The 19,330-nt window shown below is 38.1% G+C and overlaps 1 protein-coding gene across 6 annotated transcripts in view; it reads left to right on the top strand.

Annotated features, from left to right (window-relative positions):
- The window catches only part of MAP4K3 (mitogen-activated protein kinase kinase kinase kinase 3), a gene marked incomplete at its 5' end in the record, with an annotated part of 61,218 nt that overhangs the window by 24,155 nt on the left and 17,733 nt on the right, over positions 1-19,330 (top strand). For 4 of the 6 annotated variants that reach the window (XM_083857682.1, XM_083857681.1, XM_083857679.1 and 1 more), the window contains 10 exons: positions 3,751-3,826; positions 4,785-4,843; positions 11,732-11,790; positions 12,933-12,971; positions 13,256-13,309; positions 16,263-16,305; positions 16,518-16,680; positions 17,668-17,777; positions 18,689-18,730; positions 18,964-19,048. In XM_083857682.1, the coding sequence (XP_083713808.1) occupies positions 3,751-3,826; positions 4,785-4,843; positions 11,732-11,790; positions 12,933-12,971; positions 13,256-13,309; positions 16,263-16,305; positions 16,518-16,680; positions 17,668-17,777; positions 18,689-18,730; positions 18,964-19,048 (730 nt within the window). Of the gene's footprint in view, positions 1-3,750; positions 3,827-4,784; positions 4,844-7,355; positions 7,419-11,731; positions 11,791-12,932; positions 12,972-13,255; positions 13,310-16,262; positions 16,306-16,517; positions 16,681-17,667; positions 17,778-18,688; positions 18,731-18,963; positions 19,049-19,330 lie in introns of all 6 variants that reach the window. The other 2 variants (XM_083857683.1, XM_083857680.1) reach the window with 2 other exon arrangements.

Below are 19,330 nucleotides of genomic sequence, written 5' to 3'. Positions count from 1 at the left end.
TTAAATACATCAAAAGTTTGTTTATTGCTGTTCTTCAACAATTTTGAAACAGTAAATGTGGTGTGCTTCTCCAGTCCTGAGTTCTGTCGTGTATTCTGCTGTCTATTTCTTTGTGGAGTTATGTTTCCATCTGCAAAGAAAGCATTCATCAAAATGATTTTATACCTATGTAAGAGAGAATGATCCTGTAGTTGGTTTTGTTCAATGGTTTGATGTGTGGTTTTTTGCAGATTGTATTTTTCCATCTTAGAATACTCTGAAACTTGATTTCCCTTACAGTTCTGTTAAAGAGTTTCTGATTTTCTGCTCAAACAGCTGGAGAAAAGTAGTCTGCTTATGTAAGATGATAAACAGCACAGGACTGAAGTGTTTAATAAATAAAGGAGATAGATATTCTGTTAATTCATCCTGTCTTCATACTTTCCTGCACGTTAGTGAATACTTTCAAATGTTTACAGTTCCCTAACTGGTGGCCTTCTTTTTTTTTTTTTTTTAAGAAGAAAAATTTAATGATTTTAACACAAATGCCATTGATTCTTTAATTACATATTTTTCGTTCTTTTTAATGGGTGAACTAGTCTAAAAATGCCTTCAGGGGAAAAGAAGGCAACTAATTTAAGGGACTAATTTTCAGATTTTACAAGGTAAGTGAGCTTTTACCCCCTTGAACAGCAAGGTTGACTTGCACCAAGTCTTTCTTAAAAGCTAAAATAAAAAGCATGGAAAGAAGCCAAAGTGAAGTAAATAATTTTTTTGTGTTATGTAGTGCAGTGCTTACACATTTTCTAAATGAGGGGGAAAGAGATGAAAGCATAAGGATGGAATAATAGTCAATACTTTTCAAAGCAAATGTACACAGTGGGAGAGGGAGAAAAATTTAGTACATTTTTCTGATAAGAGAATATTTAAAAAGTCAAACACACAAAAAATCCCTTATTGTGGTTGGCTTTCAGGTCATTTAAGAGAAGGGTGTGTGGTTGCACATGGAGTCAGCACTGAGTAACTTGCATCTTCTCACCAGAAGCTCTTTAGTCCTTTAGTTGTCTCTCTGCCCAGTGATGAGTGTGAGCTCTGAGGCCCTTTAAGAGGTTTCTTAGCTTACAAAATAATGTTCACTCTTATAAGTCCCTTGTGATTTAGCATTTAAAGCTCTTCTGTTGTCTACTGTATGACTTATCAATAATAATAAATAATATTCATAATGAAGTGTGGTATTAGGAGCCAAAACTCTGCCTGGTTTGGGGAGAAGCTTAACAAGTTTTGTATTTCAGATGGAGAATCTCACCACAGGCAGAGCAGTAGTTGGCTTTGTGGTCTTGCCTATAATAAAATGAGTGAAATGAGAAGTGTATGTGCTTCTTTTATGCACAATTTAACTTCCTTCAAAACTCATCTGCTCACAGAGGCAGCTGGAGATGTTAATTTAGGGATTGGCCAGTTCTGTGCTTGTCACAATTGCCTGAATGCATCCATCAAAAATCAAAAGTGACAAAACGTGGTGCAACATAACATAGTCCAAAAACTCCATTGAGAATTGAGAGCTTCACCCCTACTCCCCAGTTTGTTTGGAGATACGGATTTTTTGGGTGCTGGTGTTAATGTTTTGAGGTTTTTTGGTGGGTTGTTTTTCTTTTTGGAGAACAGAGAGCTTTTCTTTCAAAAATGGTCTTGAAAGTGAGTCTGCTGCCTGCTGTGGTGACATGTCTCACTTGGCCTGTGCTGCTTTTAGGGGATGCAATCTGTTACTGCTTGGATTGTCCACAGAGCTATGAGGTAGCTCTGAGTTTGCCACCAGCCTAAGGAGTACCAAACTACATCTTTAAATTGTTTTAAACTGAAAGGTGAAGTGTTTCATGTGTGAAAACTAAAACCCTTGCCATTATTTGGGTGTAATTAAAACGGTTCTTCTGTTCATGCAGTTGTTCATTTGGCAGCTGTATCTGAAACTGACATTTGCAGTAATTTTCCTTACCCCAGCTCACTTAATTTCCTGTTCAGTCATGGAGAGGATCTCTGGTTGGGACTCTGGGCTTAGGAGATGTTGACAATTGCCTGTTCTCCCTATTTCTATGACAGTGATTCTCAGGATAAATGTGATATTAGCTGAAAAGGTTGCAAAGAGGAAAGTGCTCATGTTTTATGCCTAGCACACAGCAAGTTTTGGGGATAAGATTGCTTTTGAGAGCTGTGCCACGATGGAGATTATGCCCAAATGGCATTTGTCAGGAAGTTAACCTACACTCCTTTGTCTTCTTGCACAGCTCAGATGTCAGGTGTTTGTATCAGACTGTTGTCAGTTCAGGTATTTCAAGGTGACTCGAGGACTTTGTCCTCATGACTGAGAGATGATGATTTGATCCCAAGTGTAATTCCGTGGTCATAGAGAAGGTGATAGGAGGACAGGCTCTGTCTATAGTGCAACACAGGCACCTGTGCTAGGCTACAGGTGCTCCCAGGTGAAAATACCCCCTACTCCTGGTCCAGCTGGGCTCCTGGTGCTGGAATTCCACATGCACACACAACAGACACAGCCAGGCAGTGCCTCTTCATGAAAGATCATAAAAAAGCAACCTTTCAGCACACGGTATCAGATCAAAACTTGACATGCTGTAGCCAGCCATTTTTGAAGCCCAAAGAGTCCACAATAGAAAAAATGGATCTGTGGAAGGGAAAGATGGACACAAACTGTGAGAAACAAAAAAAACCTGCTGGTGAGAGACAGGAGAGGAAATACACATCCAGGCCTGTAAGTCTCTGCAGTTTCAAGGACGAGCAAAGTGGAAAAAAAAAAGGGAGGTGAATCACCACGTACATGTGTTGGATCCTAACAGGAATCAAGGAAGTAGTGTGTAATGAAAAGGGGGAAAGGGAAATCATGTTTGCTGGTAGTATTTGAGGAATAAACAGTTTCTGAGCTATTCATGACTCTGTGAAAGTACAGCAGCAATAATGTTAGTAAGAAAAGGGTGATTCACCTGCAAAGATGCTCACCATGGACCCTGTGGGGCAGTCAACAAGGGTGCAGAATGCCCCCACATTTCTAACAGAACTTGCAGTGGTGAATGTAGAAAGAAGAGAGAAAATCTAACAGAGGCAAAAAAAAAAAAAAAAAAAAAAGCCAGGTCTTAAAGTGCAGAACACTTTATCCTGTAGAAAAGTAAATAGAAATTCATGGAGAAAATAGAAGTAGGATATAAATATAAAGGTGAATTTGTAGGAATTTTGCTATCTCTTGCCACACAGCACAGGAGTACCAGGAATACTCCTTTCTATTCAGCTTTGAAAACCTCAGGTAGATTTCTCATCTGCTTAAATAACCTAATGGATGACATTTTAGAAATCAGTTTAAGTTAAAAGCTGGGAAAATGATTTTGGTATCTGATGGAATGAAATCTGCCAGTAGGTTAGATTTAGATTTGCTGCTTATTTTAAAAACTACCAATACCCTTACACTGAATGGTGAAAAGGGAGATGCTGTAAGAGCAAAGACAAATGCTGGCCAGCATTAGCTTTATTTGCTCAAATGCAGTGTTCTGAAATCCCTTGTACTGAAGGCACTCAACAGCTACAACGTCTCCAAATAATTCTGACTTTAATATGTTAAAAAATGCATGCAGTCTCTGCATTTAGCTTTCACTTTATTTCTTTTTTCTTAATGTTATGCTAAAGAAGTCTGCTAAAAACTGTTACACAATACATGGTTTCAAGTGAGTATATTTTGATATTAAATATTTCATTTTTCACTTCTAGCCTCTTGTTGTACCTCACAGAATTCATTCAACAAGTAGAAATGGGAGAGAAGAAAAGACACGCTCGGAAATCAACTGTAAGCATGTGTAATATGACCATATTTAATCATTGATATTATTTCAGCTGGTATTTTGGGTGTCTGATGTACATAGAAACATTTTTAATGACACATAGGAAAATAAAAGCTTAGACTGTTTCACTTAAGGATGTAGGTTCTGTAAAATATTTGTATACACCCTTTGTCAGCACTTCAGCAGAGCTCATTATTGCTTCATCCTAATTGAACAAGACCCAGCCTGAGCTCTTCTGAGAGCTGATTGACAGAGTTTCATGTGTTACTCCAGCAAGGATATCCAGACCAATGCCAGATTCAGATGGATAACAAAATGGCAGAGGATTGTTTTTTCTTCCTTGATTTCATGTCTTGGATTTGCTTTTGAATTGAAACAAGCACATAGAGGTTAGGAGGGGAGGAGGTTGATCACTGGTCATTAAAAGCAGACTCTGTCCCCCAAGTTGTTAGTAATTATTTTGCTTGAGTTAAATCAGAGCAATACTTAGAGCTTTAGCTGTCTTTTCTTAAGGTACAATGGAGGGTAGGACTGTTCAAGAAGTCCTGCCAAAGAATTGTCCTGGAAAATGTGGTTAATTCATGCCAAGCTTCACTCTTTAGTGCTAGTGAGTCTCTCAGATCCAGCAGTGAATTCATACCATGGATAGCTTTTTCTATAAAGTACAGCTGTAGTGCACCTCTAAGGAGGAAACTTCACTACCCTGTTTTCTCAGTGGTTTTCCTGTTCCCTCTAATGAGAAGGTGAGGCAAATGGTGATTGGGCTGCCTTTGAGATAAAAGAGTACTTTCTGTGCCCATTAGTTTCTAGCAGACATGACTTTGGTATGTCCATGTGTCACAGGTTTCTGTTAGTGGGGATATGACACACTCATTAAACTGAATTTTTCTTTTTTGTTAGCCTTTGGAGCTAAGTCTTGTCTAGTTGCAGTCTAACTTCTTGTTTTCCTTTTTTCCTCTTTAGTTGGCCAAGTAAAGTTTGATCCACCCTTGAGGAAAGAGACAGAGCCACATCATGAATTTGTGAGTAACAAGCAGCATGGGCTATGCACTGTACATTAATCCCTGCAAATATCTGTGGGGGAGGAGAAATCCAAGATGTGTGGCATGCTTCCTTGGTACTACTGAACTTGTTAGTGATTTTACTGACAAGTTTTATCATAGTGAGTTTTTGGTGCCACTGCATTCACTATATATGTAGCAAACCTCTTTATTTGTGGTTTCTGCCAGGTGTGCTGTATGAGCTAAGGAAGAGCCCTTTATGTTGTAGGTTTATCCCTCACTGCCCAGTGTATCATTCCCTTTATTTACAGAGTTACTTTTTTAATTGTGGACTTCCTCCTGTGTCTACTCAACTGTTGTATTGACAATGGAAATAATAATAAAATTGAGAGCATGGGGGAGAGGTACAATGCATTTTAAAAGACTTTCCTCTGTGAATAATCCTTCTGTGGCCCTGCATCACAGCTGAGCCTTGCTGAGTCTGGCAGCTATTTTCTGTCAAGGTGTATTGCCAATGGTTTCTTCCTGTGGACCCACCAGTACAAGGGCTGTGAGAACTCAAGCTGTGGGGAAAGAGGTGTCTGTGCTGTCTCACAATTGCAGTAGCTTCCTCTCTTCTCTGGAGACTGTTGCTTTCCACATTTGTGCACTTGGGCAGTTTCTTCACCTTCCTGGATAAAAAGACACTCCTCTGCTTCCTCACTGCAGGCTTGTGTTCTCTCTGTTTTTCTAAGGCAGGTGTTAAGGAGAAAAAGTTGGCTTAGTAAATAGGTGTGAGGGACAGTGGCTGTGCTCTGAGTTGGTTTTTGGAAGGGTGTGTACTTAGGAATGTTCTGTAGTCTACAAACCACATGTGAGTCGGATTTCTGACACAGACTTCCTTGTGGTGCTCTGTAGTTGTACTGAAATAATCCTTCCAAGTGCTTTGCCCTTTGGTAGTGGGTCAGCAGACTCTGAGTGTGTGAGGCTGTATTTGATCTTGTTCTCAGAACTGGCTGAACAGGGAGCCTCAGTTTCTGGTGCCTGTTTGAGATGGAGAACAGCTTACCAAATCACAATATAGGATTTACACAAGTATTTCAGATGTCACTTAGACCCTGACACAATTGCATAACAGCACCATTTAGGAGCCCTGGTTATTTAAGTTTTTAAAATATGATAATGAAGGCAGTGCTTCCACCATAAACCCATCATATAACTCAAAATTAATTTTGAACTGATTCCAAGTTATTTTGTCTTTGCTTCCCTGTTGCATGATATGGATGGTAAAGAAAATACAATTGGAAGCATTGTATAGTTGAAATTATCATGCTCTTGCTAATTAAGAGTTTTATTTATACAGAATATTAATTGTAAAAAGATGTTAGTGGGGAGGTTGAAGTTTTAAAAATACTTCTCCCATTACTTTCTTTTTTATCAGTGGCTGACTGTACAAGCCATAGTGGGTAACTCCATGGGGCAGTGGTGCTTTTATTGCACCTTAGGAACTTGAGCTCCTAAACTGGAGAGAGATTTTCTAAGGGGTGTAAACACAGCTTTTGAGAACAGTTCTTTGACAGGTGTTATTGGAAGGGAGGAATTGAGGCATTTCCTACACTGTGTGTGAGCAGTCAGGACCTTTGCACTTTGGAATCTCAGAAGTTCTTGCTGCTTGGTGAAGGGATTTGAATCATCCAGACTAATTCTGCTGATAAGAAAGTATCTTAGTATTGTCTGTTCTAGTCAGATGTTGCATATGTGAAACCTGTCTATATGGAACACTTCTGTTTGTTTGGCTCCTTCTGAAGAGGAAAATGAACTGCTCCATGCCTTATGTCAGAAAGAAGCATGCAGACCTGATATGTTCTTCCCAGATAAAACTGATCTATGATTTCAAAACTAATGATGTTGGGTCCAGAGACCGAAATAAACGCACGTAGTTACAGATTAGCTGAAGAACCAATGGACAATTTAAATGGATATGGCACATTGCAAACAAGTGACCTCTTCAAAGAATGGATGCTTTTGCAAGGAGCCTCAGAACAAACCAGTCTGTGGGAGGAGTTTGTAAGTCTACCCACTCTGGCAGAGAAAGTCTTTGAAAAGGAAGTGGGAGATGGCTCTTCCTCCAGCAGTAACAGTGTGCATCTGTTTTCATTAAAGCACTTCTGATGCTTTTGCCTCTGTCTCACCAAGTGTGCCTAAACTTACACTCAGTTTAAGTGTGTAAGTGCATCAAGCCCTTGCTGGACCCTTCAGCATGAGGAGTTATTGTCACTGCTGCACTGAGGTGTTGAGCCAGGCTCTTGCTGGGACAGTTTGTCACACATTGCCACAGCTCAGGTGACGAACAATAATTCACCATTTTGGTGTTTGGTGATGTGTCCATTCCCTTAGCTGTGTTTTACCCCCATCCCCAGAACTGTCTTAACAGAGTTTTGAGTTTCAACTAACAGGATTTTTTTTTTTAGCATGAAAATTTACTGTTATGTGCACCTGGTTTTCAGTCACAATATAAATAATTTGCTTTTCTTGATCTCTGTCTAATGAACAGCCTGACAGTAGCGATTTTTTGGACAATTCAGAAGACATATACTACACTGCAAGATCTAACCTGGTATTTTTCATCTTATGCCTTTCTTTGTCAGTGTTAGTTTTGTCCTTGTTTTCCTCTTTCATGTTTTGTCCTGTTATTGTAGTAGTGGTGTTTTCATCTGTGTAAAAACCATTCAATGTAACTATTAGTCTAAATGTGTTTCTGTAGTGTAGAAAGCAATTCTTACGTGCAGCCTTGACAGTATTTAACCTGTATTCATATTTACTTGAGTCACTTATAGAAAGGGCTTAGTATTATGCATTCATTCTAATGTCTTCATTGCCATACGGTGCATAATTTGTTAGTTTTTTGGAGGGTGATTGAAAGTAGAAGAAACATTTTCTTTGTATTTTTGTCTGGTAGGTTTGATTTTTTTAATGATCCCATGCAAGACTATAAAATTATATTAGTGTAAGTCTCTGAATTCTCCAGATGGTAATTATTTTACAGAATGAACATACACTTAATAGAAATAACAGAAAGTTTAGTTCATAACTGTTTTCAATGGCATTTGGCATCATTTAAAGTCTGATTCATTTTCCAAATTTTCTGTTGCTGCACTGCTAAAAAATTTGGTGTGTTAGCATCACAGTGTAGAAATTCTTCTAGGAAGTGAGGCTTCTTATTTCTCTGCTCTTTGTGTAGTTAGATAAGTAATGCACTGAAGTCTTGGACAAACTGTTGAGAAAGAGGAAGAAACATTCTCCACTAAATGAAGAGCACTTACATACTAACTTTTATGGATTTCTGAGATGTTTAATATAAGTGCACTAAGAGGAAGGTGGGAAACTGGGATGTTTGGGTATGTCTTGGGTTTTATGGGATGTTTTTTGTTCTTAGAGGTTTTTTGTTTGCTTGTTACATCATCTGTTGGCCTGGTGTGACTTGAATTTGCCAGAAACATAATTAGTGAGAGCTTAGACTGTCTTTGCCTTTCTTGGAAAGAAAATTCTGTATTGCTTCCTTATAAGAGTGTTCACAAATTGTTTTGAGATCAGTAGTCTAGATTTCCCTACCTGGTGGCATCACCCCCAGTTGTGCAGTTCCTCTGGTTTTGAGAGTGTGGTTTTGGCTTTTCAGTTTGGTTTGCTTTCGGTTTCCTCTTTGTAGTTTAACACTTCTAAATTTATTTTTTTTTAAGGCTACTTTTAGTGTTGTCCCGTATCTTGCTAGCCTGGTATCTGTGGGTCTAAGAGCAGAATGAGAATGTGTCTCATAACTGAACTGTCCTTTCCTATCCTTCTTCTACCCCATGCTGTTCAATACACTCTTCAAAAATTGTGACTATTATAAAACTTACCAAGGACTGTTGTCACAATTGTGAGATGTGTTTTTAAAGTCACTCAACAGCACTTTCCGTTTCACTGCTTTCTTCACATCCTCCTGTGCTCATTGTGAATCAAGGTGGATAATTCTGAGTTGGTGGTAATTATTTGTGAGATTCTTCAGTAAGATCTAACCCTTAGAGGAGATAATTACTGCTTGGTTCATTCTTCTGTAGGGTGCACTTATCAGAGATTCTTTGTGTGTCTCTTTCCCCCACTCCTGCTCTGACTGTATTGGTTTCAGATATGTTCTTTGAGAAGTGGTACATGAATTTCTCAAATGTTATCAAGAGGAAATGATTATACTTTTCCACAAGCATGTTGTATCACCTGCTAGTGTTGGGATCTTTCCCTGGTGTGGCACTGGTTTTATAAAATACCTCATAAGTAACAATTCCTTTACAGAGCTAAAATCATTTTAAAAAGTTACCATAAATTGAGGCATATTTTGGGCCACATGCAGTAATTTAGTAATTAATGCTAATGTGTTCTTCCCAGTAGAAATTCGTTATTCATAAGATTTCATACCTTTATGTGTGGCTTTGAAAAGAATCTATTTCTATTGGGTGTTCTGGTGCAGTGTAACAGCTCACTGGAGGCTTTGCTGGATACATGCAGCATTTACCAATGTTTCTGTATCAAATATGTAGCTAGAATAGGTTTAGTTAACACAAAATTATAGATTTTGTGTGTATTTGAAATAGAAAGTAGAAGAAAAACTTATTTCACCTTGTAAAACCTCTCTAGCTGTCAGTATTTATCAAGAGGTCAAAAGGAGAAATTTCCTTGGTAATGTAGTACTTGACCCTACCTTTGGAGTGAAAACCAGCAATGTTTAAAGGGATTAGAAAGAGTATACATGTCCAATTAAAGTCATAGTCAAATGTATGTTACACAAGAGTAAACAGAATCAAAACAAAGGTTTTGCCCTTTAAAACATTTAAACAGAAGTAATTCTGGCAGATGTCATCTTTGATAAGGAAAATTCCAATAACTCTAAAAAGGTCTGGTGGCAGAGGAGGGGCTCCTTTTGTTTTAGGTGGGTTTATTTATTTCCCCTTAATAATTTCCTTGTCCTTGCTGTACAGTGTATCTTGCACAGTTGTAAATTCAAATGAACAGACATTTTCGGTCTGCCTAGCATTTTGCAATATTGAAGGCTTCTCTCTTCAAGGTGAAAATCTCAGATTTCAGTACTCTGTTCTGGGGTTACTTTTCTCAACAGTTTCCCAGTCTTTGTTCTGGCATCCTCTTACAGAGACTCACACAACCTGTTTCACCTACTTGCTTCTGAGTTTGGTCACATCTTACGTGTCCAGTCGTGTGATTTCCTGCTCTGTGAATAGAGCCTGAATTGTCAAAATATCTGTGCTTGCAGGTGGAAGTTTCTGAGATTGCGTAGAAGTCATAGAAGTACTCGGAGCAAAGAAAGTTGAATCTGTTTCTTGTTGATTGTAGAACATCCACTGGTGGTGAGGAGTCAGATCCATAGAAGTGGATGGTGTTCGGTGCTTTGGAGGGATCATTTAATTGTAGAACAAAGATGTATAATGAAGTTGATACAGAGATTGAGAAGTGAGTCTCTCCATGGTTCAGGAAATGCAAGCACCAGGCTCAAATTTGCAGTTTTTATTCAGTCCTCTGATTTATACATTCTTTTCTGTCAAGTAATTATCAGTTACATAGTGGTTTTTTCCACAGTATTTCACTTGTTTTGGGAAAATACGTAAAGTCACTGAAGCAACCAAATGCTACTGACAGCTGTGGTGGACACACCCATGTGCAAACTACTACTTAACTTTACAGGGCAGACTAAAGGGTGCAGTAAACAACCTGAAACTCCTTGGCAAGCAAAACCCAACATTTACAGCTTTGTATTAACAGCTTTGTGATTGCCCTTCAGCCTGGAGCTGAGGGCTGCAGTGGTTTCTACTTCATCAGCTTGGAACACTGGCAAATTCTGGTGTGAGACTTCCTCTGGTTTTTAAAAATGCCCTTTTGAAAGATCAGCCAGATGTAATCCAGATTTATTCCTCTTAAAGCCTGGGTATCTGGGCCTCTTGCTGAAGGGTGACATGCTTTTTGATATGGTTGCTGCTGAAAGAGTTCAACAGCAGATGTTGGAAGACCTTTAAATTGTTTCCTGAGAAGGAAGAGTGTAGCTCCATTTATCACTAATTTAGGAGATCAATAATTTGTTTCTCCTGGTGAATACAGTCACTGTTTCAGGAGCAAATTTATGGTCAGATTTCTCCTGCTGTGATCCACTTGAAGAAAAAAAACCTGTAATTATAGCAGTATTCTCCCAGCAGATGCAGATTTGATTGTGCTTCTGTGGGGTCCCTGTATTCCATTAATGCATTAAATATTTATACCATTATGGTGTTTATTTAAAAATAGTGTTGAAGTCCTATTGCCACATCTTTTCCTCTGTAGCCTACACTCCATGCTTGGTGGAGTGTTTGACTTTGTTAATTCTGGTTTTGGGCTTTTTTTTTCCCCAAAGAAATGTCTTCCTAACGTATATTGGTATAACCAGAGCGATAAAAGCACTTATTGTCCTCTCTGCTTATTTTTAAATGTTTCCCTCTGCTAATGGATTTCAGGCTCTCTGCCAGAACTACTCCCCTCCTGAAATGACTGCTAAATGTGCCAGTCAGGGGTAGCTGCGTTCTCTATGGAATCTGGTAGATTGCAAAGTCCTAAATTTAATTTTTTTTTTCTCTTATTGTTGTATTATTTTTTGTTGTTGTTTTGTTTCCTGACTTTATTTGAGCGAAGGATCTCTTGTGTGCAAGACGGGCTAAGGTCAGAGTTAAAAGGAATTAGAAATAGAGCAGAGAGATTTTTGGGTGCCATGGGGCTGAGAATGGTGTTAAGGGCAGGAAGGGCAGAGAATTCAGCTTGTTTGGGGTCTCAGGTGTTGCAGAGGGATCACAGCAGTGTGGCACAGGGTGTGTGTTGGTGTTCCCCTGTTCATCTTAACAGATTCATTCTCTTATGTTTTAGGATCTACAGCTAGAATATGGTCATGGTCCTCAGTGTGGCTACTTTCTGGGTGGAAATAAGTGAGTAAGCAACTGCATTTTCTGTCTTTAATTCATTAAGACTATTTTAATAGAAAGCTAGATTAGCTGAAATGGATGTGCTGGAATAGGTCAAACTTGTTTCTGTCAGTTAAAATTCTAAAACTACTTGTTTATTTCTAAAATATTAGTAACTAATCATAGAGAATCACAGCACTTTTCATTTTTTGAGGCTGCATTGACCATCTTGTCTTTGTGGTGATGCAAGCTTCCTTTTATGAGCTGTTATCTTAGTCTACTTGTTTACAAAATATTCTGCATGATAGGTCCCAGAGAGCACAATTTTACCCCATTTGGGAGCTGCCAGTGCTGCTCTTTGCCATTCCCTTCTTTATCTTGTAGTGCACTAGGAACATGCAATTATAGATGCTTTAAAAAATAATACTTACCTTTCTTGGCAAGCCTTTTAACTTTATGTTCATACCTTTAATCATCTTGATACGTTAATCTTATGAAATAATTTTCCATGTAATTTTCCCTTTATGCACAATTGCTTGATTACATTTCTGCATGCCAGAATTAGGATGCCCAGCTTTGATTTGCTAAATTAAATCATACTAAAAATGCAGGAAACCTAAGCATAGAGCATGATATTTTTGCACAGTCTTTAATTGGGAGGAAAAAAAATCAGTACTGATATCTTTTGAGAGCCTCTTGTTCCGTAGTCCTGTGATCCTTCTCTGTTTTCAGACAAAAACATGAGTATGAAATACAGAATGTTGCAAAAACTAATCAGGGAAGAATTAATTTATCCCAACAGGAATTTCATACTTGTCAGTCTGTTCATTTTGCTTAGTATTAAGATTTTCTTATGGATTTCTTCTAAATTGGATTAAAGTAACGCAGTCCTTGTTTTACAGTAAGAGGAAAAAGGACCATTGCACTTAATAGCAATACATTGTTTAATAAACCCACAAGAGGGTGTTGTGTGAACAATAAATTAAAAAAAAATTGCAGCTATATTTATTTTTATTGGATGCTGGATGAATATTCTGAAAGCCACCTGAAATAACATGCTTTGGATTATTTACTGATAGGATCATAGGTGCTTTTGTTCTGGCTTTGGATGATTGTGCTTGTGTACCACAATTAAATTATGTTCTTGTTCTTCTTTAATGCTGAAGGAGTCTCTTAAAATCAGTTGAAGAAGAACTACATCAGCGGTAATTCTGTTTCTTTTTTCCTCTTGTGTGTGTTTCAAAAGTGATTTGTGCATTGATTTTTTTGTCTGTCACAACTGATTCTTGTTTGTCCCTGTGCTTGCTGAGAGCCTGTGAGAGAGGCACAGTTGTCTAGATTGCAGCTGTACTTTAAAGAACAATAATGATTTCAAAAAAGACAGTAAAATTGTATAAAACAGGTAGATTCTGGGCTCAGAATCTTTCACAACAGCGAAGGTAATTCTGATATAACTCACTCAAACACAGTACCTTGTTCATTTTCTTAGGGGACACGTGGCACATTTAGAAGATGATGATGATGCAGATGATGATTCTAAACAGTAAGTCCTTCTTGTAAAAATAAAATAAAATCAGATTCTTGAATAGATGAGTATTACAAAAAAAAAGATTGAATCACATTCTATAACATCTTGGGATTTTTTTTTATATAGCATTTTTAAAGATAGATACTTTAATGTTGTTGCTGGATTACATCACCATAAGTCATCTTATTCTGCTGATGGTTATAAATTGGGGTGAGGATGAAATCTTGTTCCTTGATTGATAGCTTTCTTTTTATTTTCTATTACGGAGCAAAATATTGACATCATTATTTGTCTCACTACAGTCTGAGTGCCTTCTTTAGAACTGATAACTGTATATTAAAATAAAGCTCATGAAAAGTAGATAAAATATATACATTAGAGGCTTCTCTGGATGTTTGAGTATGTTCTCTGTGCTCTCAACTAGGAGGATGCTTGTATGGGTGCTTGGTTTGTGGATTAGAGCTGGCTTCCTTTACTCAGAGAGAGCAAGGTTATGTGACTGCAAAGGCATGTGTCAAATTAATGATGTTCATGTTAAATCCCACTGGTATAAGTATTCTTGGGCTCTGTTTGATTGATGAGAGCTGAAACAATCGAAGAAGCAAAACCATTACGTGTAGATTTACATTCCTAAAGAAATCTGGTAAAGACCAAAAGGAATGATGCCATTGAGATGTAATTTTTGTTTGCTTTCTGTTAATGGATAATTTGGAAAGCTGTTGCTTCATACAAGAAACCTTTAAAGCATGTGTTATCTATTGCTGGCATCTCTCTCTTGCAGAGAACCAAACTATAACCTCTCTTTCTTTACTTTTTCTGAGTCATTTTACTGCTTTTGTGAACCACCTCAGCTTTGTTCCTCCATCCATATGTACCTCTAGATTTTTATTTTTTTTGTGTGTACAGCTGTGACTGTTTAAACCTTTTTGTCTAATGTTTCTTTTACCCCACACTTGCTCTGTTTGTAGCTAGTATCATGAACTTAAGTAATGTTCGAGGGCTTGAAACCTCCTGATCCCTGCTGTCTTGAAGTGCTAGCAGGAATTTTTTGTCCAGTGCTGTGGGATCCTCATTCCTTGTGTTAGCTCCATCAGAACTTTCAAACAGCCTTGGCTTCAGCTGCTTATGTCTCTGTTGTGTAGATTTTGTTTTTTAGGTTAGGCAAGAAAGAACCTGAAAACAGCTTCTGGAGAGATTCTAATTCATCTGACTCTGGGGATCAGTAGTCACTGATTATCTTCCAGAATTCTCTTGGTATTTTTTGTTTCTTCAGATATTTCATCCTAAGTACTTTTGCCCTACAGAGAGGGCCTGACAGTGTGTAAAAGCTTGAATCCCTCAGCCTTGGGTTAGAGAAATTTTGCATCTGTGCCTTTCTCTTGGTATCTGCTGCAGTTATTGATTGGTTCATCTGTCTGGTCTTGGATATCTTTCTGTGGAGCCCACTGAAGATTCAAGTCTTTGGTTTGATTTGTATTTTGTGAGGTGGAGTACATGTGACCTCAGTCACTTCTCCCTTCAGATCCAGAACAAAACCAGTGAATCCAGTGTAGCCATTCCAGCCCAAACTGCTGCCACTGCACGAAACCAAGTGATTGTAGCAGCAGAGAATCCATATTTCAGAGAACAATATAGTTATCACTCTTCATAATTCTGATTGTTTTGATAATTCTCTTTCTCTCATCTGCAGCAAGGCTGCTGATGCTTGAATTTCCTGGTTATGGCACCTGGGAAAGCAGAAATTACTGGGGCACTGCCCTGCAGGAATAGCAGTGACAAGCTGCCTCCAAATCCTCTTGTTGAAATAAGGGCACACTTTGTGCACACATCTGGCACATGCATGCCTGATTATTGCCTTTTTGCTTTCTTTGGCTCCCCACTCACGTTGCTTGTGTGAAATGTAGGAAGAATACAAAAGAAAATGGAGCTTGAACCCTCATGACTGAGGACTTAAACTTGGCCCCATATTACTAAGAGAAGATAATTTCTACCACCAAAGCAGCTGAAGTACATGACACAGGGGAACTGGTTTTCAGAATCCCCTTCCAGCTTCTCTGAAATCCAAACAACAGATAAGATGCCAGGACAGAAACTCCTGAAGAGAATGAAAAGTTGTTGGCCTGCAAACAAACAAGCAGATGTCTCACTACTTTGAACATAATTTTAAAATAAGGAAAATAATGTGAAAGAATGTCAAGTTTTCACAGCTGTATTCCTAGTTTATTTAGTGGAAATAATTTTCTGTTCCTAAAAGATTAGGAAACAGGACAGTGGAAGAGGTTTTCAAAACATGCAGAATTTCAGAGTTCAGTATTTTCTTTTTAAATGCAGTGTATTTTTCAAACCACAGAACCAGGAGGGGAAGAATGCTCCTGATACTTCAGCTGTGTTGTTTTCTGGTAATATCTTGTACTGTTGGACCAAGCTTTTCTAGCATGCACAAGTTGTCTTTGCCAGCATCTCTGTGGAAAAAAAAAAAACTCAACCAAAAATCCAGCAACCAACCTAAACATGAGAGTAGCTGAGCAGGGCTCAGCTACTGCAGACGGATTTTACTTTTACGTGTAAGGCTGTTCTAAGCCATCAGTGTAAGTTTTCCAAGGAATGGTCTTCATTAGTTTTCTTGTGACTCACCCTCAGCTTACTGATACCTTAAACTTTCTCCTCTCCACAGAGCAAATGTCAGACTCTTCTGTTTCTCCCCTCTTTGTTCTGCACAAGTTTGTGCATCTTCAACAAACCAGTTCATGACACTCTGTGCTCTCTGTGGGGGGACCTGTAATCCTTGTTTTCATACAGTATCTGAGGTATAACAAAATCTTTGAAAGTATTTGTGATGCAGTTACTTGGATGTAATAGTGTTCCTGACAAGTTAATGGTATTTATTTTTATGACATTTATAAAGCCCTGTGTCTTCTTGAAGATTGAAATTTGAGTTTTTTCTCTGTTTTGTTTCTTCTCTTTATAGTGCTACTATGAAACCTAAAGTGCCACCTCCTTTACCACCAAAGGTAAGTGAGGGGGATTTGGTTGCTCAGAAGAAAAATGCACTTTAAATAAACAAATAATTGGAGAATATTTAAATTGCTGTGTTGATGGCTCTTTGCTTGTGAAGATTTCAGGATCTAAATGCTGCATGTGGGGTTTTGTCCTCATTGATAAGTGACATGGATGCTTTGAATCTTTTTTCATTAGGTTTTGATAATTACTATGTCTCTTTCAGCCTAAATCCATATTTATCCCCCAAGAGAGCTTCTCTTCCGAAAATGAAAATCAAGGGACAATCAAGAGATGCCCAACATCAGAGAGTCCAGCAAAATCTACATCTCATGTTCCACCCAGACCACCACCTCCTCGGTTACCTCCACAGAAATCTAATCCTTTAGGTAATAAAAGAGACCTCAAGGAGTATACAAGTATTTCTTAAATAACCTATTTGGATTTGATTTCTATATTCTTAGCTGTGCACACATTGAAAGATACTGAGGTAATTTTTCTATGGTGGGCAAGTAAAAAAAGTGCATGAAAGCCAAAATTCATGAAGAAAGCATGCTTTAACTCTTAAGAAGATTAAATGTACCTTCTATCAAAGTCCCTGACACAATTCCTGCTGATCAATTGGTGACACAATTGTTTTCCTAAGCAACAGACTTAGAATGTAGAGTATCAGGACTGGTAAAACAGTGTTTGTAGGGTGTCAGGTTCAGTGTGTCAGCTGTTGTTGTCATTTGTCATGTCAATAACAGGGTTCAGCTTTCAGAGTTTGCTTTTGTATGTAATGACCTGGGTTGGGGAGGATAGAGGTGATTGTGTTCACTGTCTGCTCACTGTTCATCTGTTCACTTTCTGCCTTTGTCAGTCTGATGCCTTCAGAGTTGGACTGGCTTCTCTTAAGCCGAATGTCTGCCTCTGAACTGTTTCTCTGGTAGCTTTTCCTTGCCTCATACCAATACTGCAGTTGACTTGTTAAAGTTTTCACTCTAACAAGGCTGTGTTTCTAAGGAATCAGTAATTGAAGTGTTATTGGCAAGTATTTCTTTAGGTATGCTCAGCATGTTTTCTCTCCTAACTGTGACTGCATCCCTTTCTGTGCTCCTGTTAGAGTTGTTAGAGTTATTATATTAGAGTTATTACATTAATTTCCAAGAAGTCATGGATTCCAAAAGTCATGGACTGGGATTAGATGTGGCTTGATGGATGTGTGCACATGTAGGAATGTGCATGCTTCACAAATAAATCAGAGTATTTGATCCTATATCGTATATAGTGTATGTTCTGACTTAGTTGGAAATTCTGGCCCACTTAAAAAAGTTCTTAGATTATTCTTTGAGGTGAGGGTAGGAGAACACAATTTTAAATATGAATCTTTCTAGGTAATGGAGTCACTTCTGTGCAATTAAATGGTGAAAGAGAGGAACTGCCACATCAACAGAGTGAAGCTAGAGACACTAGCTTTTCAAGGAAAGAAAAGAAGGAAATGCTGGTAGGTATTTAAGTTTCTGGGTGCCTTTTTAGGGTTGTCTTGACTGTTCTACATGTGCAAGGAAAGGAGCAGGCATGCTCTTTAATATGGAAATAATGCTGGATGGCATCTTGTTTACTTTGAATCAAAGCAGAGCTTTCCTTGATTGTCTAGTTGCGATACAGACTGAAGTTTGTCAGTGTTTAATTTTCCTTAGAAACAAACAGAATCACAAATAGACACAATTGACTTGCTCTGTCCCACACCTCAGAGACATCATCTTGTGTTGTACTGAGCAATGGCTGTTGAAGCAAACTGGGAAATGAGGGAATGGAATATGCTGGAGTCAGAATACATGAAATGTAACATTAGCCTGCTCTCTTTGAGGGCTCCTTCCCAGTGTGAGGCTAGAAATGGAATTTTTTTGTGAGAAGTGAAGAGGAAATAGACTAGAAACGTGGTGATGAGTCTTTGTTTCATTTTAAGGAAGTGCCAGTAATTCTGGCAATACTTGGGAAAGTGGGATTACCTGGACAGCTTTGAACTTGTTATTTGAAATTGTGTGTTCACCTGTCAAATTTGTTTGTTCAGAAGCTCATTTGTGGTAGGAGAAATTGATACTGACACAGGAAAGTGCATGTGGCACTGAGTGGTAACATTTAATGCTGGGATACTGAAGGGTTGAGCAGTTGTTACAATATTGCTTCAACTCTCTAGTACTGGAAATTACATTCTTACAGGCACCATTGTAGTGTGAAAATATTGCATAAGACTCTGCAAACATTCAGTGAGGAGGTATTGAGGAATCATAGCAGAGATTTTAATGAAAGAAAATTCTCCTGGGTATTTGTGGTTCTGCTGTGTGTGGGGAGGGAATGTACATGTTCAAGTGTAGTATGAGTGTAAACATACTTTTTAATTTTATTTTCTAGAAACCAATTAGTAATGGCCTTCCTCCCACACCTAAAGTACATGTGAGTATTGCTGAGTCACACAAATGGATGGTGGGAGCAGGGTGAAAGAGCACATTTCTGAAATGTTTGTAGTATTTGTTTTTTTACTTAAAAAAATCTAATATGACTTGGCAATGTTAAGCCAGTGGTGTGACTCTTAATCTTCTGTTACTACTCGAAGTAAAAATAATCCTTTGGGGAAGGTCACATTTTAATTTTTCAAATTTATATATTTAATATTTTTACTTTTACAGATGGGTGCTTGCTTTTCAAAGGTTTTTAATGGCTGTCCATTAAAAATCCATTGTGCAACATCTTGGATAAATCCAGATACAAGAGGTACTGTATGATGAGTATTCTACCCATTTTGAATTTCAGGAGTGCTTAGATAAGCAGGACTGTTCCTTTTAAAACAGACATATTCATATAAGCAGGAGTCATTCTTTAATTATGCCACTGCTGTCTAAAGTTGTGTTGTTTTTGAGATATATTGGATGAAGTTTTTTGCTTTGATTAAATGGAATAAATTATATATTGAAGTTAGACTCTTCTCAACATTTTAGTCCAAAAGAAGACAATCCTAATTTTATTTGTAAAAAAATCTGACTTTTGGAGGTCTTA

The sequence above is a fragment of the Zosterops lateralis genome, assembly GCF_965231275.1.
Source record: "Zosterops lateralis genome assembly, chromosome: 3".
In the NCBI taxonomy this organism is placed as follows: Eukaryota; Metazoa; Chordata; class Aves; order Passeriformes; family Zosteropidae; genus Zosterops; species Zosterops lateralis.
This window is presented reverse-complemented; position numbering and strand designations above follow the sequence as displayed.